Below are 27,313 nucleotides of genomic sequence, written 5' to 3' on the forward strand. Positions count from 1 at the left end.
TGGGAGCTAGCTGCTGATTGGTGATTACACACTTCTTGTCATTGGCTCACCAGATCTGCTCAGCTAGCTCCCAGTAGTGCACTGCTGCTCTGCAGCCGTCTTTAGCTATGTGTTTAACCACATTTGCATGTATTAAGTTATGTGCAAGCCACAGTGCACTAATAAAATGTTCTCTTTGTGCACTTGTATGTCCCTTTAAACTTTATTTTTCACTGAGAACTTTACACCTGCCTAAATTGTGTTCAGATTCATTAAATCGTTTCTCCCCTCTGCTTAATGAATCAGCTACGTAAATTAGAAATAATAAAAACAGGGATTTTCAGTAAAAAAAAGATAATACAAGCTTTAATAGTATGATTTAATGCACATTTTTTCCCCAAACAAAATTAAAGCTGAAATTGTTTTGAAAACTGCGGCTCCAAATTTATAGATTTGCTTTTCTAATTATAGAAAGATGGATCCATCTAATCATCATGTGGAGCCAAATAGCTCCCTGCAGTGGTCATTCTGATTATAAACTCACTTCTTATTTTCAGAGCGCTCCTTTCAGTAGGTTATAAACCTGATCTTTTAGATAGCACATGCTACATTTACCTGTGACACTGCTTATTGGGATGATACAATTGCCCTAAGATTAAATGATTAAATGAAAGCTTTTAAAGTGTTCCTTTGATGAAGTTAATTAAATTCCCTCTATGAATAAAAAAAGGATTTTCATTAAACTGTAAAGAAGCATATTTTGGGTATAGTTTGGTTTCTAATTCGCTAGAGCATGTCACTTTACCAGTCTTGACACAAATGGTGTTAAACACACAGGAGAAGTACTTCTCAGGACCCGCAGAACACTGCTGGTGCCGAGCGTAAACCCGCTAATCACATGACTCGGATCATGTGCAACTAGCGCTGCTAAGCAGATCAGAAGCAGTTTCCGCTCAGGACCAGCAGTTGGCCTTACCAACTGTCTGATTAGCAATCAACTAAATTTAGAGGACTCAGCTGACTGCCCTGCCTGCATATATTTCAGACTAGTTAAGGGATGTGCACTGCACAGGGGGTGCACTGCTTACAGGGCTGTGTACTTTTTAACAATAGCATATGTTCACATTTTTAGTGAGGCACTCATTTTTAAGAATTATACAATAATTGAACAAGGATTGGGCAAGGGGCAAGACACAAGGCAAGTACTCTTGTAATACTGTGTTTTATGTATCTCATTGTATCCTTTTGCAAGTGCTGCTGTAACACTGTGTCTTATGTGTTTACTTGGTTCCCACTTTCATAATAATGCTCAATAGCTTCATATTCCTTTTTGCTACCTCTTGTCTCTATAACAAACTACATTACTCAATTACTCCTTCTCCCTCCCCACCAGCACTGTTCATTAGCCCATTTCTCTTATACTCACCTTACTTTTGTACTCATGAACTCTACCTATTCCTAAATACTTTCTCTCCCCCCTGCACTTCAGCCCAACAACAGTCTCATTACTGCAAATCTGCTTCTCATCTCATGTCACTCTCCCTCTTGCTCATACTAGCTGCTGGCGACATCTCCCCTAATCCTGGTCCCTCACAACCTCCTAACCTTTCACATCCTTGTGTGCCTTTCAATAGACTTCATAAATTAAACTCTGGTAACCTTAATCGCATTCCTCTTACATCTAAAAACCCCTCCCCCTTCACTTGTGCACTCTGGAACTCTCGCTCTGTTTGCAACAAGCTAACTTCTATCCATGATCTCTTTATCTCCCACTCTCTTAACCTTCTGGCTCTTACAGAAACCTGTCTATCTGCTTCAGACACAGCATCCACTGCTGCACTGTCACATGGGGGTCTCCATTTCAGCCACACTCCTAGGTCTGGCAATAGACAAGGAGGTGGTGTCGGTATTTTACTTTCCTCTCGTTGCACCTTCCAACAAATGCAGCACTTCTCTTCACTCACATTTTCTTCATTTGAAGCACACATGATTCGTTTTTTCTCTCCCCTCTCTATACGTGTTGCAGTCATATACCGCCCCCCTGGTTCCCCAACTCAATGTTTAGATAACTTTGCTGCCTGGCTTCCTTATTTCCTTTACTCAGACACCCCTGCCCTCATTCTTGGCGACTTTAACATCCCTCTTGACAATCCCACTTCCTCCTCTGCAAAACAACTTCAACTCACTTCCTCTTTCGGCCTGTCACAATGGACCGACTCTCCCACTCACAAAAATGGTCATTCACTTGATCTGATTTTCACCTATCCATGCACTCTTTCAAATTTAACAAACTCCCCTTTTCCTCTCTCTGACCATCATCTCCTAACCTGCAACATCACTTCCCTACCTACAACTCCGCCTCCCTCTAACCCTCACACCAAACTTCACAGGAGCACTAAGTCACTAGATCTGCATCAGCTCGCTAGCTCCATCAAACCTCTCCTCTCATCCATCACCTCCTTTTCCTGCCCTGACCAATCTATCTGCCAGTATAATTCCACCCTTACATCGGTCATTGACACTCTGGCCCCTCCAACCTTAGCTCAGAAACCACACTCTAATCCTCAGCCCTGACATACTCCTCTGACGCGATACCTATGCAGATGCTCCCGTACTGCTGAGCGACATTGGAGGAAATTCCAGAGTTCAGCTGACTTTCTTCACTACAAGTTCATCCTGAACTCCTACTATTCTGCCCTTAATCTTTATAAGCAACAATATTTTTCTAATCTCATCTCTACTCTTTCCTCTAACCCTAAACATCTGTTCTACACGTTAAACACTCTTCTCCGCCCACCCCCACCTCCTAACACAACCTCTCTCTCAGCTCAAGATTTTGCAAGCCACTTCAACAACAAAATTGACTCCATCAGAAGTGAAATCAGCTCTCAACATACTTCCAATCTCCCCACCCCCTCAAAAGCTCACGATCACCCAAAACCCAAATATCCAAAAATGCAGCTCCTTTGCCCCTATTAATGAGGATGAAGTTTCTGCCCTTATACTGTCCTCCCACCTCACTACCTGTCCCCTTGACCCCATCCCCTCACAGCGACTCCCCTCCCTCTCTTCTACCCTCCCCCCCATACTCACACACATTTTCAACCTCTCCCTCAGCACTGGTATAGTTCCCTCATCTCTAAAACATGCACTGGTCACACCTATCCTCAAAAAACCTTCCCTTGATCCAACCTCCACTTCCAATTACCGCCCTATTTCCCTACACCCTCTTGCCTCAAAGCTCCTGGAAAAGCTAGTTTACGCACATCTATCCCATTTCCTTACACTAAACTCTCTTCTTGACCCACTGCAATCTGGATTTCGTTCCCATCACTCTACAGAGACAGCAATTGTCAAGGTTACCAATGACCTACTTACAGCAAAATCCAAAGGCCACTTCTCTCTGCTTATCCTCCTTGACCTTTCTGCAGCCTTTGACACTGTTGACCACCCTCTTCTGCTCCAAACCCTCCAATCCTTCGGCATCTGTGACACAGCTCTCTTGTGGTTCTCTTCCTATCTGACTAACCGTACATTTAGTGTAGCCTTCTCCGGAGCATCCTCTGCCCCGTTACCACTTTCTGTTGGGGTACCTCAAGGCTCTGTCCTTGGTCCCCTTCTCAATCTACACGTCGTCACTAGGTTCCTCAATAAAGTCCCATGTGTTTCAATACCATTTGTATGACGATGACACCCAAATCTACCTCTCTGCACCAGACCTACCTCCTTTCTTACTAACCCGTGTCACTAACTGTCTTTCTCACATCTCATCTTGGATGTCCTCTCACTACCTTAAGCTAAATCTCTCCAAAACTGAACTCCTTATTTTTCCCCCTTCTTCCAATGTCTCCACCCACAAAATTTCTATAACTGTTGATAATTCCATCATTACCCCTACCCCGCACGCCCGATGTCTTGGGGTCACACTTGACTCAGATCTTTCCTTCACTCCTCACATTCAGTCCTTGGCTAAAGCCTGCCGCTTCCACCTTAAAAACATCTCTAAAATTAGACACTTCCTTACACAAGATACAACCAAGATTTTAATCCACTCTCTCATCCTTTCCCGCCTCGACTACTGCAATTCCGTCCTCTCTGGTCTACCTAGCTGCCGCATAGCTCCTTTACAATCCATTATGAATGCCTCTGCCAGGCTCATCTTCCTTACTTGTCGCTCTTCATCTGCTGCACCTCTCTGCCAATGCCTTCACTGGCTTCCTCTTGCCTCTAGGATTAAACATAAAATCCTCACCCTGACATATAAAGCTCTCAACTGCACTGCTCCCCCCTACATCTCAGAACTTGTCTCCAGATACTCTCCGTCCCGTCCGTTTCGATCAGCTCAGGATCTCCTCCTCTCTTGTTACTTCCTCACATTCACGTTTACAGGACTTCTTCAGACTGGCCATCTCGTGGAATTCCCTGCCTCGCTCCTTAAGACTCTCCCCTAGTTTTAACAGCTTCAAGCACTCCCTAAAAACTCTACTATTCAGGGATGCATACAACCAACACTAACCTTCCCTAACGCCATTGCTTTCCCCTTGAACCCCTTAGAATGTAAGCCTATGGGCCCAGCTGTTTACAGATCGCTTCATAAGAGCCGACTATAACAGTGAAACTCTCGGCAGGGCCCTCTACCCACTTGACCCTTACAAAAGTTATCCTGTACACCGACTATGTTTACAGCGCTGCGGAATCTGTTGGCGCTCTACAAATACCTGATAATAATAATAATAACTGAGATAAGGGGCAGTCTGCAGAGGCTTAGATACAAGGTAATCACAGAGGTAAAAAGAATATTAATATAACTGAGATAAGGGGCAGTCTGCAGAGGTTTAGATACAAGGTCATCACAGAGGTAAAAAGTATATTAATATAACTGAGATAAGGAGAAGTCTGCAGAGGCTTAGATACAGGGTAATCACAGAGGTAATAAGTATATTAATATAACTGAGATAAGGGGCAGTCTGCAGAGGCTTAGATACAAGGTAATCACAGATGTAAAAAGTATGTTAATATAACTGAGATAAGGAGCAGTCTGCAGAAGCTTAGATACAGGGTAATCACAGAGGTAGGGCTGCAACTAACGATTATTTTCATAATCGATTAATCGGACGATTATTTTTTCGATTAATCGACTAATCGGATAAAAAAAGAATCAATAATTGTATCCTATATTTTAAATAAAATCCACATACTGAGTGTTACAAATATAAACTTCAGACTAAAACTTTACATTAACACAACGGTTTGTCCAATTTTTAAGCAGCAGAAAACAGTTTTATAATTAAACAAAACAAAAACAAAACCTGTTTGAAAAGAGGTAGAACTAGAAAGAGTTAGACTATCACTGTTAATAACATTCTGTTATTCACTCTTTCAGAAACTTTGCATTGAAATGCAAAATTCTCAACATGTCCACATGCTTCTGTCTAAGGCTGGTTCTCTGTTTGCAGATATATTTCCTGCAGCAGAGAAAAGGCACTAAGATGGTGTTGAGGTGCTTGAGATGTATGAGTAGGGTTTTGTCAATTTCACCAAAGTGGGATATTTATCTTTGTTAGCTCTTCACCAATGCTAAGTGTTTTCTACCTTGGCAAGGGGCCTCTCAATAAAGTAACCATTGACTTCATTCTTACATAAAAATTATCTTGAATATCTATATGCAATGGGAAATAACCAGCTATAATGTTAGGGGGAAATATCTAGTCCGCTCTAAAAATAACAGATATACACATATAGGTTGAATCTGGTACATTTTAATCACAATATATTAAAAATATAAAAAAACAATAAAAAACAAATCAGAAGCGCTAAGGACTGTATATCAATAACAGGACAAAGCCTTACACATTTATTTATACAGCACATATAATCAGCAATAGCAAACAATACGCTAGTAATTGTGCAAACAGATAATAGTGCACATCAATTTGAATAACTCCCATCAGTCTAGGGGCAAGGTGTAAATAACAAGCTTGGCACTATATTATGCAAAGCATAGTTCCAAATCACCAGATTTAATATAAACAATACAAATGATGACTATTATATATGACTTGCACATAAGCCTGGGGTAGTTGTAAACGTATACTGTCCTGAAAAAGTGAAAAGTAGACGTCCTTTAGGCTAAGGACATAACCATAAAACACAATACCATGTGCAGGAGCTCATTGGAGTGAAGCAGCTGGTGTTGTGCACAGACCAACTAATTGCAAACTAACTAATCGATTATGAGATTCGTTGACAACTATTTTTATAATCTATTATCGATTATGACGATTAGTTGTTGCAGCTCTACACAGAGGCAAAAAGTATATTAATATAACTGAGATAAGGGGCACTCTGCAGAGGAGTAGATACAAGGTTATCACAGAGGTAAAAAGTATATTAATATAACTGAGATAAGGGGGCAGTCTGCAGAGGCTTAGATACAAGGTAATCACAGAGGTAAAAAGTGTATTAATATAACTGAGATAAGGAGCAGTCTGCAGAGGGTTAGATACAGGGTAATCACAGAGGTAAAAGGTATATTAATATAACTGAGATAAGGAGCAGTCTGCAGAGGCTTAGATACAGGGTAATCACAGAGGTAAAAAGTATATTAATATAACTGAGATAAGGGGGCAGTCTGCAGAGGCTTAGATACAAGGTAATCACAGAGGTAAAAAGTGTATTAATATAACTGAGATAAGGAGCAGTCTGCAGAGGGTTAGATACAGGGTAATCACAGAGGTAAAAGGTATATTAATATAACTGAGATAAGGAGCAGTCTGCAGAGGCTTAGATACAAGGTAATCACAGAGGTAAAAGGTATATTAATATAACTGAGATAAGGAGCAGTCTGCAGTGGCTTAGATACAGGGTAATCACAGAGGTAAAAGATATATTAAAATAACAGATAAGGAGCAGTCTGCAGAGGCTTAGATACAAGGTAATCACAGAGGTAAAAAGTACATTAATATAACTGAGATAAAGAGCAGTCGGCAGAGGCTTAGATACAGTGTAATCACAAAGGTAAACAGTATATTAATATAACTGAGATAAGGAGCAGTCTGCAGAGGCTTAGATACAAGGTAATCACAGAGGTAAAAAGTATATTAATATAACTGAGATAAGGGGCAGTCTGCAGAGACTTAGATACAAGGTAATCACAGAGGTGAAAAGTATATTAATATAACTGAGATAAGGGGCAGTCTGCAAAGGGTTAGATACAGGGTAATCACAGAGGTGAAAAGTATATTAATATAACTGAGATGAGGAGCAGTCTGCAGAGGCTTAGATACAAGGTAATCACATAGGTAAAAAGTATATTAATATAACTGAGATAAGGGGAAGTCTGTAGAGGCTTAGATACAGGGTAATCACAGAGGTAAAAAGTATATTAATATAACTGAGATAAGGGGAAGTCTGTAGAGGCTTAGATACAGGGTAATCACAGAGGTAAAAAGTATATTAATATAACTGAGATAAGGGGCAGTCTGCAGAGGCTTAGATACAGGGTAATCACAGAGGTAAAAAGTATATTAATATAACAGTGTTGGTTGTGCAAAACTGGGGAATGGGTAATAAAGGGATTATCTTTTTAAACAATAAAAAATCTTGTTTTCACCGTCCCTTTAAGTTCAAACTGCTGTTAAGCTACTTCACAGCTGCCCAGAAAATATCACTAATGGGAAAGAGCAGACATGTTTTTTATTTAAAGGATTCCAAAACTTAGCATTTTTAAGTTTAAGAATATCATCACAATCGTATCACCAACCCTTATATATCAAAACTTACCTACTTTGACATGAAAACGAGCGTTAGAAGCATAATAAAATTATATTTTTGATCTAGAGAATGATGTCACCGAAGCCCCCTGTTTATAGTGCCTTCAATACCAAAAAGAATCTCCAATCATACTACGTTTTCGTGCATATAATTATTATCCTGTTTTGTCACCCGCCGCATGCGCAATACGATACGGTTATTCGCACATGCACAGATTTTAGCTTTGAGTTTAGTTATTTTAATGCTCGTTATTGTAAGGGTCATTATCGCAGTGCAGTTCGATGTTCTTACCTGGCCTATTCCGCTTTAACATCTGTCTGCACATATCGATTCAGACGATCTGCTGTTTCAATGGAGCGTGACATATTGGATGACGAGTTTATAAGATTGCGCATGCGCATTACGCACAAAATCAGACATTTTGATAACTCAGGTTATCATAAACGATTCGTGCATGAAAAATAATCTGAGAACAGTGGGTTTGGAAATCAATAAATTTTTGGAGCAGCATATCTATATAACGGTAAGAATCTGACACGCAATGCTAATTACAAATATAATTATTATATATGGATAGAGCGATTAAACCAAACTTTTTTTCAAGGTTTAGTGTCCCTTTAACTAACTAATTCTGAATTTAATTTTTTGTCTATGCAACTTCTATTGCAATAAACAAAATATAATGATAGTGATGCAGCATCACTGTAAAAAGCAGACAACAAAATATCACCATCTCTATGTTAAAAAGGAAGATATTTTACCTCAGCATTTCGTCAGCTCACCAGAGTAAGTGCTCTCTGGCCCAGAGCTAATCTTTTTACTGTCATGGTGGAAAAAAAAACAGCCAATCAGCTTCATCAGTGCTGAGTTCACAGTTTGCTTTATTGTGATTTTGTGGGATTTCATAGTAACCTTCCTTAAAGGGATACTAACCCCTCATTTTTTTCTTTCATGATTCAGATAGAGCATGCAATTTTAAGCAACTTTCTAATTTACTCCTATTATCAATTTTTCTTTGTTCTCATGTTATCTTGATTTGAAAAAGCAGCAATAAAAGGTTAGGAGCCAGCCCATTTTTTAGTTCAGCACCTTGGTAGAGCTTGCTGATTGGTTTGCTACATTTAGCCACAAATCAGCAAGTGCTACCCAAGTGCTGAACAAAAAATGGTCCGGCTCTAAAGCTTACAGTACTGATTTTTCAAATCAAGATAGCATGAGAACAAAGAAAAAATGATAATAGGAGTAAATTAGAAAGGTGCTTAAAATCTCATGCTCTATCTGAATCATGAAATAAAAAAATTGGGTTTAGTATCCCTTTAAACTGAAGGCGGAAATACCGTGACTGTGCCTGCACGTCAGATGCACGCTCCCTTGCAATTCCCAGGATTAGTATCATGATTGGCTGCTTAAAGTCCTTTTACAGTGGGATTTGGCTTCTGAGGAATTGTTGAGGTAAAACCTTTTCCATTGTTATGTAGAACTTTTTTAGTTAGCTTTTTAGTTATCAGTGTTTTCTCAAGGACCTTTTTAGCGGGTGCATCACCCGGCAGATTTTACATAACATCAGGGTAAAATTTTAGCCATTATTAAGCTAGAATTAGCAAATATTAAAAATGTAAAATTTGTATTGCATAAATTATCATTCAATACATTTATGTTCTAAGCTTTGGATAGAAGAAAATGATATAATATTAGAAAATCTTACACTGCCCCAACCTAGCTACTTCATGACACCCGGCTACTTTACAATGAAACCCACCTACTTTACAATGAAACCCACCTACTTCATAATGACACCCGCCTACTTCATAATGACACCCGCCTACTTCATAATGACACCCGCCTACTTCATAATGACACCCGCCTACTTCATAATGACACATTCCTACTTCATAATGACACACGCCTATTTTATATATAATGACACCCGCCTACTTCATAATGACACCCGCCTACTTCATAATGACACCCGCCTACTTCATAATGACACCCGCCTACTTTACAATGACACCCGCCTACTTTACAATGATACCCGGCTACTTTATAATGACACATTCCTACTTCATAATGACACACGCCTATTTTATATATAATGACACCCGCCTACTTCATGATGACACCGGCTATTTTATATATAATGACACCCGCCTACTTCATGATGACACCGGCTATTTTATATATAATTACACCCGCCTACTTCATGATGACACCGGCTATTTTATATATAATGACACCCGCCTACTTCATGATGACACCGGCTATTTTATATATAATGACACCCACCTACATCATGACGACACCGGCTATTTTATAATGACACCGGCTATTTTATATATAATGACACCCACCTACATCATGATGACACCGGCTATTTTATAATGACACCTGGCTGGCAACATTTTCTGTGGAGAGCACTGGTTACACTGCATCACTTTCATGTGATTTAATATTTGGGTATCATGTCCCCTTAAATGTATTTACCCTCCAGTAAAGAAAAAAACCCAGTGTTTAAACTACATGAAAACCCAGCAGTATTGTTTGTAAAATGCTGCACAGAGCAAACACTTACTTAAGAGTTAAGCATTTTACTAGAAGCCTTTGCCCAAAATGCTCTTTTGGCACATCAGGAACAGTCAGTCGTTCAATAGGTTCCTCCTAAAAATATAAAATGCAAAGAAATTATGTTTTAAACGATACGAAAACAAACCCATATTAAAGGGGCAGTAAACACCTTGTGATTACAATATTTGTCATTTTCAGACTTAAAGGGAAATCAAACCCAAATATTTTCTTTCAGCATTCAGATAGAGCAGCAATTGTAAGCAACTTTCTAATTATACTTCTATTATCTATTTAGCCACCAACCAAGTGCTAACCAGGAGCTGATCCATGGGCCGGCTCCTAAGATTACATTCCTGCTTTTCAAATAAAGATACCAAGAAAACGAAGAAAATTTGATAGGAGTAAATTAGAAAGTTGCTGCGCTATCTGAATCATGAAAGAAAAAAAATTGTGTTTCAGATTCCTTTAAAGGGACATAAAAACCCCAACATTTTTCTCTTTCTCAATTCAAATAAAGCATACAACTTTAAATAACTTTCCAATTTACTTCTACTATCCTTTGTTGAGGCAGCAGCTATGCACTACTGGGAGCTAGCTGAACATATATAATGAACCAATGACAAGAGGCATTTGTGATCAGTCACCAATTAGAAGCTAGCTACCAGTAATGCCTTGCTGCTCCTGAGTCTACCCAAGTATGCTTTTCAACTAAGGACACCAAGAGAATGAAGCAAACTAGACAATAGAAGTATATTGGCAAACGGGTTAAAATCATATGCTCAATCATAAAAGAACATTTTTGGGCTTCATGTCCCTTTAACCCTTTCAGTACTAACGACGGCTCTGAGCCATCGCATTGTTTCCTACTCAGGTGCCAACGACAGCGCAGAGTCGTGGCTAGCACTTTCTCACCTTGAGGGAGATATGGGGCTCCCATCCGCTCCTACCCCAGCAATCGGGCCTGTATAGTGACAGGCATCGCCGGGGATTCACGTTATGTGCAGTGACGTGATGATGTCACTGTGCAACTTTATTTAAAAATGACAATGACAAGTATAGGAAAAAGGGGCATGTGGCTTAGAAGCCTGTATCTCAGGCATCTAAGCAGCTACAGACCCCCCCCCCCTCGACCCACCGTTGGAAAGGTAACCGCCTAACCTTTCCAATGGTGTAAGTCTTGGGGATCTGAAAGAAAAAACCCCACAAATTATGCTTACTAGATCATTTCCTTTCCTTCTGTATGAGGAAAGTCCACGGCTTCATTCCTTACTTGTGGGAAAACAGAACTTGGCCCCCAGGAGGAGGGAAAGACACCCCAGCCAAAGGCTTAAATACCTCCCCCACTTTCCTCATCCCCCAGTCATTCTGCAGAGGGAACAAGGAACAGTAGAAGAAATATCAGGGTACAAATGGTGCCAGAAGAACAAAACCAAAGTTAAATCCGCCCAACGGAGAATTCGGACGGGAGCCGTGGACTCTCCTCATACAGAAGGAAAGTAAATTATCTGGTAAGCATAATTTATGTTTTCCTTCTTAATAAGAGGAGAGTCCACAGCTTCATTCCTTACTTGTGGGAAACATATAGGGTAGAAAGAGAGGAGGACCCTGTTCTGAGGGCTCCACAGCCTGCAAAACCCTTTCTTCCAATAACTGCTTCTGCCGAAGTAAAAATGTAAAATTATATAAAATCTTGAAAAAAGTATGTGAGGAAGAACAGGTCACCCTACAATCTAATCCATAGAGGCCTCTTTCGCAAAAGACCCAAGAGGAAGCCACAGCTCTAGTTGAATGACCCTTCATCCTTTAAGGAGGCATGTGTCCCGCTGACTCATAAGCTAAGCGAGTAATGCTTCTCAACCCGAAAAACAAAGAAGCGGACGAGGGTTCCTGCCCCTTATGCTTCCCAGAATAGGCACAAACAAAGAAAAAGACTGATGAAACACCCTTGTAGCCTGAAGATAGAACTTCAAGGCCCAAACCACATCCAAGTTATTAAGTAACCGCTCCTTCAAAGAGAAGGATTAGGACACAAGGAAGGAACTCCAATCTCCTGATTGATGTTGTGATCTAAAACAAACCATAGAAAGAAAACCTAACCCAGTATGAAGAGTAGTCTTAGCTACTTGGTAAGGAAACTCACAATGCAAGGCAGCCATCTCAGAAACTCTGCGCTCCGAAGCAATAGTCGGTAGAAAAAAAGAGCCTTCCAAGACAGAAAATTTTAAATTTCACACCATGCATAAGCCTAAACGGAGCCTTCTGCAAAACTTAGAACAAGATGTAAACTCCAAAGAGGAGCACTAGATCTAAACACAGGCCTGATCTAGTCAAACCCTGAGCCAAAGACTGGACATCTGGAAGCTTCTGTGAGCCTCTCAAGCAGAAAACAGATAGGGCCGAAATCTGTCCCCTAAGGGAGCCAACAGAAAAGGCCCTTCTCCAGAGCATCCTGGAGAAAGAAAGGATCCTGGAAAACCTGGCCTTATGCCAGGGGAATCTCCGATCTTCATACCAGAAAAAGAAGGTCCTGCGCCCCTTACGATAGATGCAACGATACTCTGGCTTATGAGCTAAAACGAGAGTATCAACAATCCTTTCAGAAAAAACTCTCATGGCTAAAACTAAGCGTTCAATTCCATGCAGTCAGCCTCAGAGAATCCAGATTGTGATGAACACAAGGACCCTGCTCCAGCAGATCCCTGTAACAAGGTCCATGAAGGTGAAGCCCCTAAACTGCGATACAACTTGTAGATATAAACGGAGCAAACCGTCTCACTGACGCCTGCTCCTGCTAGGATCGAACGATCCACAACAAAGCATGACATGGCCGAAAGAGAAGGTTAAAAAGAAACCTCTAAGGAATGCTAGATGTCTAGCATATTCTGGATGAAAAGGCCTGAGCCCCACCTGGGTTTAAACCCACCTTCTGCTACAGAAGCAGTGGAGCTAATACTGATGCCTTGAAAGCTTGATCGTCTCCCCATTAGATACAAGCAGAGAATGATTGTAGGGGACGCCTGAGCCTTAAGAGTACGCTCATAGAGAGGGTCACTGGCAATGAGCCGAAATGGGCCTCCGCCCACTATCAACACGAGACACCCCCGTTTAGCAGGAGGAACTCTCCTTCTCCAAATGAAGATCTCCCCACTGAGAGGTCCCAACTGGTATGAACCTAGAAGACCAAATCCTCCAAGCAGAATGCTCACTGAGGAACTGAAGGAATAATTGGAAGGAAACTGCCAACCCACGGACCTCCCTAGGACACTCTCTCCCCATGGACAAGGGAGTGACAAAGTCAAAACCTCCCCATAAGAGCTTAAGAAACAAAAATTAAGAACAGGGAGATCTGAACGGAACACTGGGATTGATTTCCCCAACCGATATTCCATGTAATTTTGGATACAGAAACACAGCAGCACAACTGGTAATCTCCAAACCTTTTATTCCATTTACATGGGTAACAAAGAGTGGTAAAACAGAATGACTTTTCGGGTTAGGCCCCCCTTACTCATGTTCAAGCAGTGTATACAACCATTCACCTCCCTTAAGTACCTATACACAGGTGAGACCACACCTCTTTAATTAGCACTCTACATACCTTTTGGTCATTTACCTTTGTATATACTGACCCCTAGTGGTCTACACCTGAACATCTTTATTTTTCAAATAAAGAAATTACTTTATAAATCTAAAAACACATCTACACAGATATGAAATACAGCAGATCTAGTAAACATATTCAATCAAAGACAATGCACAATATATCACATAACAATATACGATTTCACCCAGGGATAAGCCTTTATATAAATACACTCAAATCAATTTCCCTATTCATACCCTTGGGAATTAATGTCTCTAGTTCATTTATCCAAAAGGCTTCACTCCTCTTAAGGAATAATTCCCTATTGCCTCCTCTTCTAGGTATGGGTACATAAACAATAATTTGAAACCTCAACTGTGAGATAGTATGACCTTTTTTCAAAAAGTGATGTGCAAAAGGGGCATTAAGGTCATTGGTCCTAATATTAGATTTATGTTCAAGGATTCTATCTATATTGGTGAGACGACCCAACGGGTCAGGCATAGAATCTTTCAACATAAATCTAACATTAGGACCAATGACCTTAATGCCACTGTTGCACATCACTTTTTGAAAAAAGGTCATACTATCTCACAGTTGAGGTTTCAAATTATTGATTATGTACTCATTCCTAGAAGAGGAGGCAATAGGGAATTATTCCTTAAGAGGCGTGAAGCCTTTTGGATAAAAAAACTAGAGTCATTCATTCCCAAGGGTATAAATAGGGAAATTGATTTGTACTTCTCTGCCAACCTCCTGTGACGAAAGGCAAAGAATGACTGGGGGGATGAGAGAAGTGGGAGGAGTATTTAAGCCTTTGGCTGGGGTGTCTTTGCCTCCTCCTGGTGGCCAGGTTCTGTATTCCCACAAGTAAGGAATGAAGCCGTGGACTCTCCTCATATTAAGAAGGAAAACGAAATTTATGCTTACCTGATAAATATATTTCTTTCTTGACACGGAGAGTCCACGGATCATCTAATTACTATTGGGAATATCACTCCTGCCCAGCAGGAGGCAGCAAAGAGCACCACAGCAAAGGTGTTAAATATCTCCTCCCTTCCCTTCAACTCCAGTCATTCAATCGAAGTAAAGGAGAGAAAGGAAGTAACAAGGTGCAGAGGTGCCTGAGGTTTATATATGACAAAAAACCTGTCTTAAAAAACAGGGCAGGCCGTGGACTCACCGTGTCAAGAAAGAAATTAATCAGGTAAGCATAAATTTTGTTTTCTTTCTAATGACATGGCGAGTCCACGGATCATCTAATTACTATTGGGAATCAATACCCAAGCTAAAGGACACAGATAAGGGAGGGACAAGACAGGGAACCTAAATAGAAGGCACCACTGCTTGAAGAACCTTTCTCCCAAAAGAAGCCTCAGCCGAGACACAAGTATCAAATTTTTTAACATTTTGAAAAAGTGTGAAGAGAGGACCAAGTTGCAGCCTTGCAAATCTGTTCCACAGAAGCTTCATTTTTTAATGCCCAGGAAGAGGAAACAGCCCTCGTAGAATGAGCCGTGACCCTCTCTGGAGGCTGCTGTCCAGCAGTTTCATAAGCCAAGCGAATGATACTCCTCAGCCAAAAAGAAAGAGAAGTAGCTGTAGCTTTCAGCCCCTTACATTTCCCAGAAAACACCCCAAACAGAGTAAGTAGAATTAAAAAAAAAAAAAAAAGCTTTATTGAATGAACACAAACAAGCTTATAAAGAGAGCATTATACAGGAGTTTACATTCAATGTAGTTGCACTATCATTACAACCGACAGTGTATATTATTCAGTTACTCCTAAAGTAAACATATCGTTCATTATTATCATTCTACAGCTTGATGGTAAACAACACAACCTTGAATATTAGCAAATGATTCTGTTATAAATCTACCTGGATATTCATTCATACCCAGGATTATTTAAGTGCCTATGAACAGGCACTTTTTAACAAGGTGAAGGTCCAAAATCACCCCGTTTCTGCAGTAAGGAAAATTGGAGAGGAGTGCAACATATTGTAAGATAAAAAGTATAGAAAGGAACCAATAGAAAGGAGAAAAAGAGGAGAGAGGAGAATAGAAAAAAAAGGGGGGGGGGAGGGAAAGTGGGATCATCATTTGGGGGGGAAGGGGAATTAGGGGGGTGAAGCATTCATGTGTGCTATCCATGCTGCTGTATTGGTGCACAAACCCCCACTATGAAACTATACCAGGAGCCCCAACGGGTGCGTGTCTATGTTTGTACCTCCAGGAGACAGAAAATCAGGGTAAGGGCATTCTTCCCCCTACCGACAGATATGGTCAAAGGCCTCTACCCTCCCATATTAAAGTCATGTGCTCATGGGTTGCTATTTTCCCTGTTTTAAAATAGTGGTACCTCTCCAGATTAAGCAAGTCTCCTCCATTGCCTATAAGTAGAATTTTAATGCACGCATCACAGGTTGTGCAACAGACGTTCCTTATGAGAAGATGGGTTAGGACATAAAGAAGGAACAACAATTTCCTGATTAATGTTCCTATCCGAAACCACCTTAGGGAGAAATCCTAACTTAGTACGCAAAACTACCTTATCCGAATGGAAAATAAGGTAAGGCGACTCAAACTGCAACGCCAAGAGCTCTGAGACTCTACAAGCAGATGAAATAGCAACAAGAAAGAAAAGCTTCCCAGATAACATTTTAATATCTAAGGAATGCATAGGCTCAAATGGAGCCTGCTGAAGAACTTTAAGAACAAGGTTAAGACTCCAGGGAGGAGCAACAGGTTTGAACACAGGTCTGATTCTGACCAAGGCCTGACAGAACGATTGCACATCTGGTACATCCGCCAGACGTTTATGTAACAAAATAGACAAGGCAGATATTTGACCCTTCAAAGAGCTTGCAGATAAACCCTTCTCCAAAACCTCTTGGAGAAAAGACAGAATTCTAGGAATCAGAATTCTACTCCAAGAGTAGCCTCTGGATTCACACCAATACAGATATTTACGCCATATATTGTAGTAAATCTTCCTGGTAACAGGCTTACGAGCCTGAAACATGGTCTCATTGACCGACTCAGAAAACCCCCGCTTAGACAAGATTAAGCGTTCAATCTCCAAGAAGTCAGTTTGAGAGAAACGAGATTTGGATGAAGGAAGGGTCTTTGAAGTAGAAGGTCCTTTCTCAATGGAAGTCTCCAAGGTGGGAGAGATGACATCTCCACTAGGTCTGCATACCAGATCCTGCTAGGTCACGCCGGTGCAATGAGGATCACCGGCGCCCCCCCCTTCTTTGATTTGAGCAATGACCCGAGGAAGGAGAGCAAACGGAGGAAATAGGTATGCTAGACTGAAATTCCAAGAGACTGCTAGAGCATCTATCAGTACAGCCTGAGGATCCCTTGACCTCGACCCCGTACCTCGGGAGCTTGGCATTCCGACGAGATGCCATGAGATCCAGTTCCGGCTGTCCCCATTTGAGAATCAAGTTGGAAAACACTTCCGGATGGAGGTCCCACTCCCCCGGGTGAAAGGTATGTCTGCTCAGAAAATCCGCTTCCCAATTGTCCACTCCAGGAATGTGGATTGCAGATAGACAGCAGTTGTGGGACTCCGTCCACTGAATAATCTTGGCTACCATGGCCAAGGAACTCCGAGTTCCTCCCTGATGATTGACGTAAACCACTGAGGTTATGTTGTCCGATTGGAACTTGATAAACCGAGCCGAAGCTAACTGAGGCCAGGCCAGGAGAGCATTGAAGATTGCCCTCAGCTCCAGAATGTTTATGGGGAGAACAGACTCCTTCCGAGTCCAAGTCCCCTGAGCCTTTAGAGAGCCCCAGACTGCTCCCCATCCCAGCAGGCTGGCATCCCTTGTCACAATCACCCAGGTGGGGCTGCAAAAGCAGGTTCCCTGAGAGAGATGATCCTGAGACAACCACCAAATAAGAGAATGCCTGAGCATGCATAACTGCAGAGGTCTGAGGTGGAAACGGGCAAACGGAATGATGTCCATGGCAGCTACCATCAGACCGATCACCTCCATACATTGAGCCACCGACAGCCGAGGAGAGGACTGAAGCCTCAGACAAGAATCGAGAATCTTTGATTTTCTGACCTCTGTCAGAAATATTTTCATCGATAGGGAATCTATTATGGTTTCCAAGAAAACTACCCTTGTAGCTGGAATTAAGGAACGCTTTCCCAAATTCACCTTTCATCCGTGAGCGCGCAGGAAAGATAACATCTCCATGTGGGAGTTCGCTTGTTGAAAGGATGGCGCCTGCACCAGAGAAGGTGCCACACTGAAATGCCCCGCAAACTGAGCACTGCCAACAGGGATCCCAGGACTTTTGAAAAAATTCTGGGAGCTGTGGCAAGGCGGAATGGAAGAGCCACAAACTGGAAGTGTTTGTTTAGAAATGCAAACCTCAGAAACTTGTGATGATCCCTGTGGGTGGGAACATGCGGATACGTGTCATTTAAATCTACTGTTGTCATAAATTGACCCTCTTGAACCAAGGGAAGAGTGGAACAGGAACTATCACTCCCTGGTCGGAAAGATCTTGAACACAGTGTAAGAACGCCTCTCTTTCTATCTGGTCTACAGATAATCTTGAGAGAAGAATCCTGCCCCTGGGAGGAACAGTTTTGAACTCTAGTTTGTATCCCTGGGATACGATGTCCACCGTCCAGGGATCCTGAACATCCCGAACCCAAGCCTGAGCAAAGGAGGACAGTCTGCCCCCCACAAGATCTGGTCCCGGATCGGGGACAGACCCTTCATGCTGACTTTGAATCATTGACGGGCTTCTTGGATTGCTTTCCCTTGTTCCACGACTGGTTGGACATCCAGGAAGGCTTGGACTATTCTTGTTTTGTAGAGGGAGAGGAAGGCTTACCCTTGAAGTTTCGAAAGGAACGAAAATTACTCTGACGTCCCTTCTGCTTATTCCTCTTATCCTGAGGGAGGAAATGACCCTTTCCTCCCGTAATGTCGGAAATTATCTCAGCCAGACCCGGCCCAAACAAGGTCTTACCCTTGTAGGGAATCGCTAAAAGCTTAGACTTAGATGACACATCCGCAGACCATGATTTTAACCATAAGGCTCTGCGAGTCAATACGGCAAAACCAGAAATGTTTGCTCCTAGCTTAATAACCTGTAGGGAAGCATCCATAATAAAAGAATTGGCCAACTTAAGGGCCTTGATCCTATCCTGGATCTTGTCGAGGGGAGTGTGTCTGTCTGAATAGAATCAGACAACGCATCAAACCAGTATGCTGCCGCATTAGTGACGGTAGCAATACACACCGCAGGTTGCCATTGTAAACCCTGGTGAACATACATCTTTTTGAGCAATCTCTCCAGCTTCTTATCCATAGGATCTTTAAAGGAACAACTATCCTCTATGGGAATAGTGGTCCTCTTAGCTAAAGTGAAAATTGCCCCTTCCACCTTGGGGACCGATTGCCAAGACTCCATGATAGAGTCAGCAATAGGAAACATCTTTTTAAAAATAGGGGCTGGAGAAAAAGGAATACCCAGTCTCTCCCATTCCTTAGCAATAATCTCTGTAGCTCCACCATGGAAGGTACATCAAAATACTTGTTTAGCTTGCAAGACTTAGGATTGACTACGACCGTGGTGTCGGAGTCGTCCAAGGTAGCCAAAACCTCCTTAAAGGGACAGTCAAGTATAAAGTAAAACAGGGGTGTCAAACTCAAATTCATCGGGGGCCACATCAGCAGTTTGGTCACCCTCAAAGGGCCTCAAAGGGCCGGTTGTATAGGACTATGTGTCCACTCTTTATTATCATAATAAATTATTGTCACTGCATTCAATTATTACTGTTTTTTCTAATAATGTGTAAGTAATAACTAGCTCTGAAAGCAGAAACATAGTCAGAATAATGGCAAGTAGATATTCAAATGTACAATAATTGTACAATTTATTGAAAAATTATTTTTGGTAACAGACAGTAATTTTTTTTTAAACATACAAATATTGCCAAACACTGTTTATTACACATATGGCAAACACAAGGCATTAAACTTTTTTTTTTTTTTTTAACTTTTCTGACTAGATGGCTGACATCGTTTTCCTGAGGTCAGTACATCGATGTCTGGCGTTAGGTCTTGTGCTGTAGCAATCCGCAAAACAGCATGGAGGTTATCATCAGTGATGCGTGATCTGTGGTTGGTCTTGTTCAGATTCATGACTGAAAACATCTGTTCACATAGATAGGTGCTCCCAAACATGGACAGAACACGTGCAGCTTGAAGTCGGAGCTGTGGCATCAAAGCAGGGGGGAGGAGACGGTAAAAGTCGTCGACTGTCGCATCCTGGAACTTCGCTTTCAGGCTGCTGTTGCTATGAAGTTCTATTAATTCCGTTTGAAGGTGATGTGGTGCACTGTCAACATCGATGTTGAAGGGATTGGCAAAGCTGGTAAAGGTTAAGTTTTGTTCTTTAAAGTCAGAAAAGCGTCGATTGAATTCATCAATCAGCCGATTCACTTTGGTACCCAATCGAGCACATGAAAAAGTACCTGGGAATGACGTTGAGATGCTCTGGCAGATAGGAAAGTGGGCAAGACTGTCTTTTTCAAGCTGTGACTTCCATAGGCGCAGTTTCTCCTGGAAAGCTGTTATTGCCTCATACATTGAGGTTATGACTTGTTTGCGGCCCTGCAGCCTCAGATTCAGTTGGGCGAGATGCTCTGTTATGTCACACAACATGGCAAAATCGCACAGCCAGTTTGGATCTGACAGTTCTGACAAGGGCTTCCCTTTACTTTGCATAAAAAGAGTAATTTCTTCCAAAAGCTCAAAAAATCTCTTGAGAACGGTGCTCCTACTCAGCCACCTTACTTCTGTATGGTATGGCACATCTGTATGTTCCATGCCCACCTCCTTCAAAAATTGTTGGAACTGACGATGATTCAGACCCCGTGCATGCAGAAAATTCACTGTTTTCGTGACTGTGGACATTATGTTATCCAGTTGCAGAACCTTGCCACACAGAGCTTCTTGGTGGATAATGCAGTGATAAGTTATCAGCGGCGTGTGGCAATTACTTTGTTTCATTTTCTCTTTTAACAGTCCAACCAAGCCATTTCTCTCTCCACACATTGCTGGAGCGCCATCAGTAGTAAGTCCCACCAACTTTTCCCAAGGTAATTTCATTTTATTTACGGATTCATCCACTGCATTGAAGATGTCCCTCCCAGTTGTTGTCCCATACATGGCGACCACATCCAAGAGCTCCTCACTGACAGACAAGTCTTCCTTCACACCTCTTACAAAAATAGCTAGATGAGCTGTATCAGTATTGTCAGTGCTTTCATCAACAGCTAATGAAAATGCCAGATAACTGCATGCCTCTTCAGCCAACTTTCTTTTAAGATTACAGGCTAGGTCCCTGACTCGGTCTGTGATGGTGTTTCTTGACAAGCTGACATTGTTAAAAGCCTGTCTCTGCTCAGGGCACACCTGTTCACATACCTTCAGCATACACTGCTTTACAAATGCACCTTCTGAAAAGCACTTTGAAGCTCGCGCAATTTCTTCAGCCACAAGATAGCTGGCTTTCACTGCTGCATCATTTTTTGCTGTCATTTTTGCAAAAAACATAATTTATGTAAGAACTTACCTGATAAATTCATTTCTTTCATATTAGCAAGAGTCCATGAGCTAGTGACGTATGGGATATACATTCCTACCAGGAGGGGCAAAGTTTCCCAAACCTCAAAATGCCTATAAATACACCCCTCACCACACCCACAAATCAGTTTAACGAATAGCCAAGAAGTGGGGTGATAAGAAAAAAGTGCGAAAGCATAAAAAATAAGGAATTGGAATAATTGTGCTTTATACAAAAAAATCATAACCACCACAAAAAAGGGTGGGCCTCATGGACTCTTGTTAATATGAAGAAATGAATTATCAGGTAAGTTCTTACATAAATTATGTTTTTCTTTCATGTAATTAACAAGAGTCCATGAGCTAGTGACGTATGGGATAATGACTACCCAAGATGTGATCTTTCCACACAAGAGTCACTAGAGAGGGAGGGATAAAATAAAGACAGCCAATTCCTGCTGAAAATAATCCACACCCAAAATAAAAGTTTAACAAAAAACATAAGCAGAAGATTCAAACTGAAACCGCTGCCTGAAGAACTTTTCTACCAAAAACTGCTTCAGAAGAAGAAAATACATCAAAATGGTTAGAATTTAGTAAAAGTATGCAAAGAGGGACCAAGTTGCTGCTTTTGCAGATCTGGTCCAACCGAAGCTTCATTCCTAAACGCCCAGGAAGTAGATACTGACCTAGTAGAATGAGCTGTAATTCTTTGAGGCGGAAGTTTTACCCGACTCAACATAGGCAAGATGAATTAAAGATTTCAACCAAGATGCAAAGAAATGGCAGAAGCTTTCTGCCTTTCCTAGAACCGGAAAAGATAACAAATAGACTAGAAGTCTTACGGAAAGATTTCGTAGCTTCAACATAATATTTCAAAGCTCTAACAACATCCAAAGAATGCAATGATTTCTCCTTAGAATTCTTAGGATTAGGGACATAATGAAGGAACCACAATTTCTCTACTAATGTTGTTGGAATTCACAACTTTAGGTAAAAATTCAAAAGAAGTTCGCAACACCGCCTTATCCTGATGAAAAATCAGAAAAGGAGACTCACAACGAAAGAGCAGATAATTCAGAAACTCTTCTAGCAGAAGAGATGGCCAAAAAGGAACAAACTTTCCAAGAAGTAATTTAATGTCCAATGAATGCATAGGTTCAAACGGAGGAGCTTGAAGAGCTCCCAGAACCAAATTCAAACTCCAAGGAGGAGAAATTGACTTAATGACAGGTTTTATACGAACCAAAGCTTGTACAAAACAATGAATATCAGGAAGATTAGCAATCTTTCTGTGAAAAAGAACAGAAAGAGCAGAGATTTGTCCTTTCAAGTTACTTGCAGACAAACCTTTATCAAACCATCCTGAAGAAACTGTAAAATTCTCGGAATTCTAAAAGAATACCAGGAAAAAATGATGAGAAAGACACCAAGAAATATAAGTCTTCCAGACTCTATAATATATCTCCTAGATACAGATTTACGAGCCTGTAACATAGTATTAATCACAGAGTCAGAGAAACCTCTTTGACCTAAGAATCAAGCGTTCAATCTCCATACCTTTAAATTTAAGGATTTGAGATCCTGATGGAAAAAAGGACCTTGTGACAGAAGGTCTGGTCTTAACGGAAGAGTCCACGGTTGGCAAGAAGCCATCCGGACAAGATCCGCATACCAAAACCTGTGAGGCCATGCTGGAGCTACCAGCAGAACAAACGAGCATTCCTTCAGAATCTTGGAGATCACTCTTGGAAGAAGAACTAGAGGCGGAAAGATATAGGCAGGATGATACTTCCAAGGAAGTGACAATGCATCCACTGCTTCCGCTTGAGGATCCCTGGATCTGGACAGATACCTGGGAAGTTTTCTTGTTTAGATGAGAGGCCATCAGATCTATTTCTGGAAGTCCCCACATTTGAAACAATCTGAGAAATTACCTCTGGGTGAAGAGACCATTCGCCCGGATGCAACGTTTGGCGACAGATAATCCGCTTCCAATTGTCTATGCCTGGATATGGACCGCAGAAACTAGACAGGAGCTGGATTCCGCCCAAACCAGAATTCGAGATACTTCTTTCATAGCTAGAGGACTGTGAGTCCCTCCTTGATGATTGATGTATGCCACAGATGTGACATTGTCTGTCTGAAAACAAATGAAACGATTCTCTCTTTAGAAGAGGCCAAGACTGAAGAGCTCTGAAAATTGCACGGAGTTCCAAAATATTGATCGGTAATCTCACCTCCTGAGATTCCCAAACCCCTTGTGCCGTCAGAGACCCCCACACAGCTCCCCAACCATTAAGACTTGCATCTGTTGAAATTACAGTCCAGGTCGGAAGAACAAAAGAAGCCCCCTGAACTAAATGATGGTGATCTGTCCACCACGTCAGAGAGTGTCGTACAATCGGTTTTAAAGATATTAATTGAGATATCTTTGTGTAATCCCTGCACCATTGGTTCAGCATACAGAGCTGAAGAGGTCGCATGTGAAAACGAGCAAAGGGGATCGCGTCCGATGCAGCAGTCATAAGACCTAGAATTTCCATGCATAAGGCTACCGAAGGGAATGATTGTGACTGAAGGTTTCGACAAGCTGATATCAATTTTAGACGTCTCTTGTCTGTCAAAGATAGAGCCATGGACACTGAATCTATCTGGAAACCCAAAAAGGTTTGTCTGAGGAATCAATTAACTTTTTAGTGAATTGATCCTCCAACCATGATCTTGAAGAAACAACACAAGTCGATTCGTATGAGATCTGCTAAATGTGAAGACTGAGCAAGTACCAAGATATCGTCCAAATAAGGAAATACCACAATACCCTGTTCTCTGATTACAGACAGAAGGGCACCGAGAACCTTTGTAAAAATTCTTGGAACTGTTGCTAGGCCAAACGGCAGAGCCACAAACTGGTAATGCTTGTCTAGGAAAGAGAATCTCAGAAACTGATAGTGATCTGGATGAATCGGAATATGCAGATATGCATCCTGTAAATCTATTGTGACATATAATGCCCTTGCTGAACAAAAGGCAGGATAGTCCTTACAGCTACCATTTTGAATGTTGGTATCCTTACATAACGATTCAATATTTTTTAATCCAGAACTGGTCTGAAGGAATTCTCCTTCTTTGGTACAATGAAGAGATTTGAATAAAACCCCAGCCCCTGTTCCAGAACTGGAACTGGCATAATTACTCCAGCCAACTCTAGATCTGAAACACATTTCAGAAATGCTTGAGCCTTCGCTGGATTTACTGGGACATGGGAAAGAAAAAATCTTTTGCAGGAGGTCTTATCTTGAAACCAATTCTGTACCCTTCTGAAACAATGTTCTGAATCCAAAGATTGTGAACGGAATTGATCCAAATTTCTTTGAAAAAACGTAATCTGCCCCCTACCAGCTGAGCTGGAATGAGGGCCGCACCTTCATGTGGACTTAGGAGCTGGCTTTGATTTCTAAAAGGCTTGGATTTATTCCAGACTGGAGATGGTTTCCAAACTGATACGCTCCCGAGGATGAAGGATCAGGCTTTTGTTCCTTGTTGTGACGAAAGGAACGAAAACGATTATTAGACCTGAATTTACCTTTAGACTTTTTATCCTGTGGTAAAAAAGTTCCTTTCCCTCCAGTAACAGTTGAGATAATAGAATCCAACTGAGAACCAAATAATTTATTACCCTGGAAAGAAAGGGAAAGCAGAGTAGACTTAGAAGACATATCAGCATTCCAAGTTTTAAGCCATAAAGCTCTTCTAGCTAAAATAGCTAGAGACATATACCTGACATCAACTCTAATGATATCAAAGATGGCATTACAAATAAATTATTAGCATGTGAAGCAGAATAATAATGCTATGAGAATTATGATCTGTTACTTGTTGCGCTAAAGCTTCCAACCAAAAAGTTGAAGCTGCAGCAACATCCGCCAAAGATATAGCAGGTCTAAGAAGATTACCTGAACACAATAAGCTTTTCTTAGAAAGGATTCAATTTTCCTATCTAAAGGATCCTTAAAGGAAGTACCATCTGCCGTAGGAATAGTAGTACGCTTAGCAAGAGTAGAGACAGCCCCATCAACCTTAGGGATTTTGTCCCAAAATTCTAATCTGTCAGATGGCACAGGATATAATTGCTTAAAACGTTTAGAAGGAGTAAATGAATTACCCAAATTATTCCATTCCCTGGAAATTACTTCAGAAATAGCACCAGGAACAGGAAAAACTTCTGGAATAACTACAGGAGATTTAAAAACCTTATCTAAACGTTAGATTTAGTATCAAGAGGACCAGAATCCTCAATTTCTAATGCAATTAGGACTTCTTTAAGTAAAGAACGAATAAATTCCATTTTAAATAAATATGAAGATTTATCAGCATCAACCTCTGAGACAGAATCCTCTGAACCAGAAGAACCACTATCAGAATGATGATGTTCATTTAAAAATTCATCTTAACAATGAGAAGTTTTAAAAGACTTTTTATGTTTACTAGAAGGAGAAATAACAGACATAGCCTTCTTAATGGATTTAGAAACAAAATCTCTTATGTTATCAGGAACACTCTGAGTATTAGATGTTGACGGAACAGCAACAGGTAATGAAACTTTACTAAAGGAAATATTATCTGCATTAGCAAGTTTGTCATGACATTCAACACAAACAACAGCTGGAGGAATAGCTACCAAAAGTTTACAGCAGATACACTTAGCTTTGGTAGCTCCAGCACCAGGCAGCGATTTTCCAAAAGTATCTTCTGATTCAGTTGCAACGTGGGACATCTTGCAATATGTAATAGAAAAAACAACATATAAAGCAAAATAATCAAATTCCTTAAATGACAGTTTCAGGAATGGGAAAAAATGCCAGTGAACAAGCTTCTAGCAACCAGAAACAATAAATAATGAGACTTAAATAATGTGGAGACAAAAGTGACGCCCATATTTTTTTAGCTCCAAATAAGACGCCCACATTATTTGGCGCCTAAATGCTTTTGGCGCCAAAAATGACGCCACATCCGAACGCCGACACTTTTGCCGCAAAAGAACGGAAATGACGCAACTTCCGGCGACACGTATGACGCCGGAAACAGAAAAAAATTTTGCGCCAAAAAAGTCCGCGCCAAGAATGATGCAATAAAATGAAGCATTTTCAGCCCCGCGAGCCTAACAGCCCACAGGGAAAAAGTCAAATTTTAAGGTAAGAAAAAAATGATTGATTCAAATGCATTATCCCAAATATGAAACTGACTGTCTGAAATAAGGAATGTTGAACATCTGAGTCAAGGCAAATAAATGTTTGAATACATATATTTAGAACTTTATAAAAAAGTGCCCAACCATAGCTTAGAGTGTCACAGAAAATAAGACTTACTTACCCCAGGACACTCATCTACATGATGTAGAAAGCCAAACCAGTACTGAAACGAGAATCAGTAGAGGTAATGGTATATATAAGAGTATATCGTCGATCTGAAAAGGAGGTAAGAGATGAATCTCTACGACCGATAACAGAGAACCTATGAAATAGACCCCCGTAGAAGGAGATCATTGAATTCAAATAGGCAATACTCTCCTCACATCCCTCTGACATTCACTGCATGCTGAGAGGAAAACCGGGCTCCAACCTGCTGCGGAGCGCATATCAACGTAGAATCTAGCACAAACTTACTTCACCACCTCCATAGGAGGCAAAGTTTGTAAAACTGATTTGTGGGTGTGGTGAGGGGTGTATTTGTAGGCATTTTGAGGTTTGGGAAACTTTGCCCCTCCTGGTAGGAATGTATATCCCATACGTCACTAGCTCATGGACTC

General features: G+C 41.1%; 1 protein-coding gene across 14 annotated transcripts in view; it reads right to left on the reverse strand.

Moving 5' to 3' along the window:
• DOCK7 (dedicator of cytokinesis 7) overlaps window positions 1-27,313 on the reverse strand; it is a 695,569-nt gene that overhangs the window by 600,142 nt on the left and 68,114 nt on the right. For all 14 annotated transcript variants that reach the window (XM_053693655.1, XM_053693653.1, XM_053693652.1 and 11 more), the window contains exon 7: window positions 10,322-10,407. In XM_053693655.1, the coding sequence (XP_053549630.1) occupies window positions 10,322-10,407 (86 nt within the window). The remainder of the gene's footprint in view (window positions 1-10,321; window positions 10,408-27,313) is intronic.

The sequence above is a fragment of the Bombina bombina genome, chromosome 10, assembly GCF_027579735.1.
Source record: "Bombina bombina isolate aBomBom1 chromosome 10, aBomBom1.pri, whole genome shotgun sequence".
Lineage (NCBI taxonomy): Eukaryota > Metazoa > Chordata > Amphibia > Anura > Bombinatoridae > Bombina > Bombina bombina.